Raw genomic sequence first — 7,912 nt, 5'->3', positions numbered from 1 at the left:
TGTTTTTATAAAAACTCCAGTTTAATCTCATAGCTGAGACCTGGCAAAACATCATTCTTTTATGGCTGTTGTTTTCTTTCTTTCTTTTTTTTTTTTTAACAATCACGCACAGAGGCAGGCAAGTCCACACAGAGAAAAAAGCTTAACAAAACTGCAATTCATCAGAGCTAGCAGGAAAAATAATCACAAAACCAGGGCCAGTGGCATGGAGACAGTCCTCTTCATAGTGTCCAGCTTCCAGCCCTTCTCTTGACCTGGCAGCAAATAATATTCAAAGGGAACTAGTGTCTGCAGGCACAAGATCCAAGCTCTGGACTACTCTATGGAGCCCCCAGAAAGTTCTTGCCTTTTGCCATCCTTCCTTTCTGGGGCTGTTAAAGTCCTACTCCATCTCCAGTCGAAGTCAATGGGAAGTTTTCCATTCCTTGCTTGGAGCAGAATTAGTTATCATCAGTAAGCCTTTACATCAGTTAGGAGCAAGCAAAGCTTAAACAGAACAGGGATCAGCTGCAGCTTCTTCCTCATCCCTAGAGATTTTTATTCTTTTTTTTTCCAGAGATGGAGAGAAGCAAAAAGGACAACTGAAAAACCTGGGCATGCCTGAAAGGTTGTATATGCTTCAGTAGATTGGTTGCATTTTCAAGGCCTGGGGAGAAGCTTGTGGTGGAACGCTAAATCAGCCCTTCAACTCTGGTCTCCCCTGGTCTTGTCACCCCTTTCCCAGGACAAGATTCTTCTCAGCAAGGCACATCCAGGCCTCTGCCCACTACAGATTAACCAGAACTAATTAGCTGCTCTGTGGGCAAAAAGCCACTTGATCTCACACTCTCAGTGCTGCAAATGTAGCAGCACAAATCAGTTCCATGCATCAGCCAAAGTTTCACAGATGTGTAAAATACTATTTAGGCAATTCCTTCATGTTAATTACATTTCCTTTTTTTAACACATTTACATAGAATGATCTTATATATGATCTTATATATATATATATATATATATATATATATATATATATATATATAAAATTTAAATATTCACCATTACAGGTGTTTCAGAATCCATAAAGAAAGAAAAAATATTTTGATTGCACCATTTGGATATTGGATGAGGGGAAATGTTGCAGAATTCATGGATGCTCTCTAATACAGACTTAAGTTCCTCTGAAGCTCTAAAGGTGAAAAAATAAGTACTTCAGTCTTTCTACAGTGACAGCATGAGATGGACAGCCCAGAGGACTGGGGTTTATAAGGTAAATTATAACCTTCATTTTCTGTTTTCTCTCCTGCCAGTGAGGCAGCTCCCATATGAGCTAACATTATCCATGTCCCTCCTTTCACCTTTGCCAGCTCAGCCATTTCACTCTGAGCTACATTTAAAAGAAGCTGCACCAACCTTCTGACTACATGGGAAGAATAAATTAAATTTACTCACTCTTCTTCCACTTGTAAAAGCCCACAAGCAACACATGCTGGTGATACTTTGTCAATTCTGATACTGGAGCCATCTGCAAACTGGGCAACAGCCTTTACTTTTCACAGTCTCAGGAGAATTGAAATGTACTGCAGGGTCTCTGGAATGATCCTTGTGGAGCTGCAGATGATGAGCCAGTCTATTTAGGAACGTCCTTTCAATAATGCCAAGAAAAACCAGCTTTGCTCACCTGGGCCAGACTCATCTCCCATAAATCCAATCTACCCTCCTTCATAATGCTTCACAGACAAACGAGGGAAAAACAGAAACAAAACCCCCAAACAAACAAACAAACAAAGAAAAACAATAAAAACCAATCCCAAAACCAAGGAGAAAAAAACACAAGAAAGAAGAAAATCCTTTCTTGAAGAGATCAGGTCTGATCCTGAAACTGACATTGGGGATAGCTTAGTAAAGCTGGATCTCAGGAAGCTCCTGCCACCCAGCCAGCACCATTCAGTGGGAGGTGGCATCTGTCTTCTGGCCGTGTCCAATTCCCAGGCTCTGGTCCTTGAAGCTGACTGCAGGTACCAGTGTCAGCATGGATCCCTCATCAAACTTTACAGACTCTGCAGAAGGCTGAATCTGGAGCTGAGAACAACAGGGCACCTTGCAACTAAGAACATGCTTTCATCTCTGCAGGACTTGGGGCTTTATTTTAACTGTTCTGGATAGATCAGCTGAAGGCTGGAGATTAAATTGTAGATAAGCAATGGGATCAAGCTACAAAATAGAGATACCATTGCAGCATCTCTGCTTAATTAAAATCCAGGACCCAGATCTGAGTTGAAATTCTGAAACATCCTTAAAAAGTATAGTCTGGATACAGATCTTAGTTGAGGCTGATCTTTAATATCAAGTAAAGATCTCTAATAATTTTCTCTTGCAGGAGTTCCACCACTTATGCCAAAAGTGCTATTACTTACAGGAATGCTGTTAAGAGTTGAGACAGTGTATTATATACAAATTGCCAGACCTCATTTCTTGTTCATAGATCAGCTTATATGAGAATAAGGAGGTGAAAAAAAATGGTTGCAACATGCCAAGGTTTCATCACATTTTCTTTTCCTTCTGATGCATTACTTTGTGAGCTTCTCTAGCTCCCTTCCAGCTGCCTTGGCAGTCAAAACTTCTAGGACCTGAGAGACTATAAGTCCTTGTCCAAAGTAAACTCTTTTGTTGATGCCAAAAAACCTGGGCATCATTTCCATAACTTTTACTTCCTCTAAAGCCTTACCACAATACCTTGTATCACACCTTCCCTTTGTCATTAACCCAGCCATGGTGATTAAAAGCTTTCTCGTGAGGCAGTGCCATGTATACGCAGTGTGGAGCTGTGCTAACTATGAGGAGCATGAAGGACTGGAAATTCCCTAGTTTTAATAAGACGCTGCACAGGTATATTATGGTCTGGGAGTAGAATAATACAATTGTCATGAAGCTGCATATTCTGGGCCTGCTGTCCACAGCTTGCCCAGGTAAAGCATAGGCTGCTGCCTGTGAAAGAACACGGACCCAAACAAGAACTCCAGGCTCTCATCTGGTTTGATAATCTCCCTCAACAAAACTGACAGCACGGACTTAGTTCTCTGCTCTGTTCCCATGTGGTACTGTACACAAATAAAGAGTGTGGTGGGGAGGATCAAAGACTGCAGCTCGTGACAAGGAAAAGCCCTCTTGTTTTTAACATTCCCTTTGGAAATGGAAGGAGAAAATTCTGCTGAAGATATATTCCTTGCGTTTCTGGGCCCATAACTTCTCAAAAATACTCCAGCATGTCTCTCCTTTAGCAATCAAAGAGTTCAGAGGAAACACTGCATGGGGGGGGCTCAGGGCCCTCCAGCCACAATGGCACTAATAAAGTGACACAGTCTGTACAGACTAGGAGCTCATGGGTTGAGTTTGCTAATCACTGGAAATTGCCAGTACTTCATAAAACAAAGCCTTAAACACACATCTTTTGGGAAATTCTGGCTGACACTCATTGTGGTGGCTATAGCACTTCCTAACAGTTTACTGCTTAAACTATAGCACATCACACCCACCTGAGGGCCTGCAGACTCAGACATCTCCAGGAATGATGGCCCCTGCAAGCACATTACAGGGACAATCTCAGTGCTGGCAGCAACACCTGTGCTCCTGTCTCCTCTCTAGTCACGAGTGGCACTTAAATTGCAGAGACAGCACAGGCTGTACCTGACTTTGCCATCACCCACAGTCATAGATCAGGCAACAGATGAGCCTGTGGTGAATGCAGAGTTCACCACAGTGGCTTTATAAAGGAAGCTTTAATTCTATTCCCATGGCAGCTGTTGCATATCTGAACACGTATTTGCCTGTAACATTAATGTTTCCTTCAGGAGAGAGTTTAATTCACTTCAAATCCCCCTCTCAGGACTTGTTCATGATCTGTTCTGCAGTCCCACAAAACATCCTCTTTACCATACTCTTAATCAATCTGAAAGCACTGAGGTCCAGGGAGGTGGCAACCAGCCACACTCTCAAAGAAACAGTGTAAAATCATAGGAGAGGAAATTTAAATGGAGAAGAAGCACCTGGGGACATGCCACACAGTGGCAAAGAAAGACCAAGGGTCAAAGATATGTCAGTCAGGGTGCAAGAGGGCAATAGCCCAAGGACGTGGAGATAAGATCATCTTGGATTTGTCTGCTGTTGGCAGTGTGGAGCTCAGCTGGAGACAGCTGCAGAGGTGTCATCTGGCTTTAAGCATGATGAAAATAGTTGATACTGGCCTTTGGTGTGACCTTGCCTTGGCTTTCACTGCTTTCAGCCTGAGGGGTCTCTACCGCTGGGCAGCCAGCTGCACACTCATTCCTCAGCCACACCCATCTTGTGTGCCCAAGCAAGGAGAGACTGAGCACTCAGAGAGCAAGACCTGGAAGACTGAAAGAACAACTAGGCATTTCCTGTCCAGCTGCTTTCATTCCAGCCCTTGCGCATGCTGGAAAGAGCACATCTGTGGTGCAAGGAGAGAGCTGGAGGCAGCGTCTTCAGGTTGTATGTTTATCACTGGAACGTCCTTGGGTGTCTCATGCCCTGTGTGATTTGCTCATGCCAGCTTAACCTTCCTCTTCAGCTATCCCCAGCCTCCTGCACTGTTTATTTACACTATGTAAATCAGAAAGTCCTTCACTGGTGTCTGGGAAACAATGGTAGGAGTTCCCAAACATCTGGACTTACCTCCTCAGCAGATGTTGTGCCCCTGCACCCTGAGCTGCAGTGTCTTGTAACAATGTTTCCTCTCAGCTCTAAATTGTAATTATACAGAGATTTATCTTTCCTTTTTTCCATAGGGAGGATAAGACTTTCATGGGGCTTGTTAGAGAACAGGTGTGAGAAATGCAAATTCCCTGGGACTGGCTTACCATAAAAAAAAAAAAATAGACAGTGAGGGACTAGGCAGGAGTAACAAGGGGAATGAAAAGCAAGACAAAGATACCACAACCTTCCATAGCAAAAGCTTTGCAGGAAACCATACAGGATTCAGGTCCATCTTGCACAGATTAGTTTTAACAACAGCAAAATGGCAACAGACTTGGTCTTGGACACTCCCATTCCAACCCTCACAGAAAAGGAATAGGAGGAGCAGCTGCTACTCAATCTGCCTCCCACTTCGTCCATCCAGAATCACAGAGCGCCTCTGGGGCTGGTAGAAGCAGCTGGTAGAGGTCTCCAGTCTCTGGCCGTTCTTGGGGATGGTCATTTTGTTCCGCAGCGTCACCCCCTCCGGCGCTGTCCGCGCAGGGTCGGACAGATCGCCACAAATGGGGCTCAGCGAGGTGCTCTGAGTGGGGCTCCTGATGGGCGACAACAGCACCCTGGAGTCTGCTGAGGACGCGGGGTGGTCCATGATGGGGAAAGGGGGACTGAAGAGAATCAGACTCTGGGGCCTCCCAGGCCTAGATCTGTAGGAGGGTTTGGAGAACCCTGATGGCCTCTCTATCTTTGAAGACTGTGGGTTATCTCCAGCTGTCTCCCCGCCAGAGGTGCGCTTTCGGCGCAGAACAGGGGCATCCAGAGCAGGGTGGTGGCTGGACTGAGACGGCTCCAGTGGAGAGCCCAGGCTGCCATGCCAAGGGCAGGCTGAGTCCTTTTGAGCAGGGTCACTGTTTTCTTTCTCTGCTTTGGCTTTCTTCTCTGTCAGCGGGCTCTTGGGGGCCTCCAGGTGGCTCCATGCCACCCGTGGAGCTTGCCTGATGGCCTGCTTGGATTCTGATTCCTTCTTCTCGGTGGCTGGAGCAGCATTCTGAGCCTGCAGGGGCTGGGGGATCTGGGTATACTGAATCTTGGGCGGTATCACGGGCACTGCTCTAGCCTGGCACATCTTAATCATGAAGGAGGTCCTGACTGCTGACACGCTGACGGGGGCAGAGTTACGACGGCCGGTGGTGGCGTGGGCCACTGCCAGGTAATCCAAGTCTAGATCCATGGGGGCATTGAAACGAGACCCCCAGGGAACACCCCTAGTGGCAGCAGGGCAGTGTGTAGGCAGAGATGGGACAGAATCACTGCTTTTTACTTCCTTCTGCCCATACAGGAGGTTCCCAGGGGCAGATGGCATGGACAGGCTCTCAAATGTGAAGAAATCTGGGGCTGGGAGGAGTGAATCCAAGTTGAGGGATGAAGGCCTGGTCTTTACTTTGCGAGGTGTTTCTTCACCTTTATTACTCAGCTGTGACTCAGCAGCAGAACACAATGCTTTGGTGAGAATCTCTCCTCCCAGGGCAGTGTCCTGAGAGATGGATAACTCCTCCTTTGTGTTCTTAGTCTGTGAAGAACTGCCTGGGCTATTTTGGTATGGCAAAGACAACTCAAGCTTTGGGCTCCAAGGGTTTTCTTTGCTCACATGCACTTTCTTTCCCTCTGCCTCGGAAAGAGGAACTCTGGAGGGTCCTGCTTTCTCACCTGGTGCTTTCTCCCTGATAAGGTGATACTCAGGTTTTGAAGGTTCTTCTGGAGGACTTGGGCCATTCTCATCTTGCATCTCTTTGCCCAAAGTAGACATGGGTTGTGTTTTGGACAGCTCACATGTCACTGAATGCAGAATGTCACTGCATGGTTGCTGCTGGTCAGTGGCATCTATGAAAGAGAACGGGGTAGTCCACAGACTCAGCACTGTGTCTTTACTGTCCAGGGAGAGGCTGCGACTGAACCGCGGCCTGAGAGAAAGGCTGGTCTCTGCTCTCTGGCTCTGGGGGTGAAACTCCTGGGTCATCTTCTCCTGAATGTCCTTAAAGGTGGGGGAATGGAGAGGGCTTGTAACCCACTGGTGATCCTCCCAAGGCTCCACAAGTTCTAAGCTCTGCACATTATCTGTCCAGGCATCCTCATCATCCTGGTCAGCAGCATCCTGGGTTCTGCTAACAGCATTGCCTTCCTTCACCTCCTGGATTCCAGCTCCACTCAGTGCCTTGGAGGAGAATGTGTCCCTTTCATCAGTAGTCATTATCTCATGTTTCTCCCTCTGAGTCTGGACTCTGGTATGACCATCCTTTTCCCTCTGGAGCTGGTAAGTGCCATCTTTTTCTTTCCCTGATTCTGGACATGCTGCTTTGGAACAAGATAATCCATCACTAGTGGCAGTCTCACTAAATTCTGATTGACCATGAAGCTTCCAGTCCGGGGTAGGAGTGAGACATTCACTCCTGCTCTCCACTATTGACTGGTGGTTCTTTGGGGTGGCTGAGCCTGTGGGAAGAGTGCCCAGTTTGGGAAGGGCTGAAGCACCACTCTGCTCTGCAACTGCATCAGACTGGCAGCTGGGGAGGCTGTCTTGTTGCTCTGTGCCACTGGCACCAAATAAAGGCACCTGAGTTATCTGTGATGCTCTGCTTTCAGATTTCTGCTCAGCGAGTGTTGGACTCTGCCCTGGGCCAGAGCAAAGACTATCTGTTTGTTCTGTAGAGGAGGATTCGGAAATTGGACTTGTCTTGGGGACAGCTGCTGGCAAGAGCAAGAGCTCCTCTTCAGGTTCAACGATTTTCAGTTCCTGCTGTATCTCTGGCCACAGCGGTTCTAGAAGGGCATTGGCCGGGTCCTCCTCAGTCTGAAAAACAGAAAAAAGCCATCACCTGGGAGCACACAACTTCCCAGTAAACACCCCTCCATTTTCCCTAAACAGCCCTCCTAGAATAGCCAGGCTCCTGGATGAGCAGGCTCATGGGTACAAAAACACAGACACACAGACTGCTACCAGTTCAAGGAAGAGAATACATCTATAAACAAGTGGGTTTATGGTGGAGAAGGTCTGAGGTGCAGCCAAAAGGAGGCCTGGACAGACATACTGAAATAGTGAGCTGAATGAGTAGATGGAATGTTCCAGCCCATTTCTCAGCAATTCCCATTCAGGCTCGCTTGGCCTTGCCAGGGAATATGCATTCCCAAACTGCACACAAACTCAAATGAATAATCTATTCAAGGA

General features: G+C 46.8%; 1 protein-coding gene across 1 annotated transcript in view; it reads right to left on the bottom strand.

Moving 5' to 3' along the window:
* ARHGAP31 (Rho GTPase activating protein 31) overlaps positions 1-7,912 on the bottom strand; it is a 60,089-nt gene continuing 52,177 nt past the window's right edge. The window contains exon 12 of the mRNA XM_041410806.1: positions 1-7,537. Within this exon, the coding sequence (XP_041266740.1) occupies positions 5,084-7,537 (2,454 nt within the window). The 3' untranslated portion in view covers positions 1-5,083. The remainder of the gene's footprint in view (positions 7,538-7,912) is intronic.

Source organism: Onychostruthus taczanowskii, unplaced genomic scaffold, assembly GCF_017590055.1.
Source record: "Onychostruthus taczanowskii isolate IOZ18803 unplaced genomic scaffold, ASM1759005v1 scaffold34, whole genome shotgun sequence".
NCBI classification, from domain to species: domain Eukaryota; kingdom Metazoa; phylum Chordata; class Aves; order Passeriformes; family Passeridae; genus Onychostruthus; species Onychostruthus taczanowskii.
This window is presented reverse-complemented; position numbering and strand designations above follow the sequence as displayed.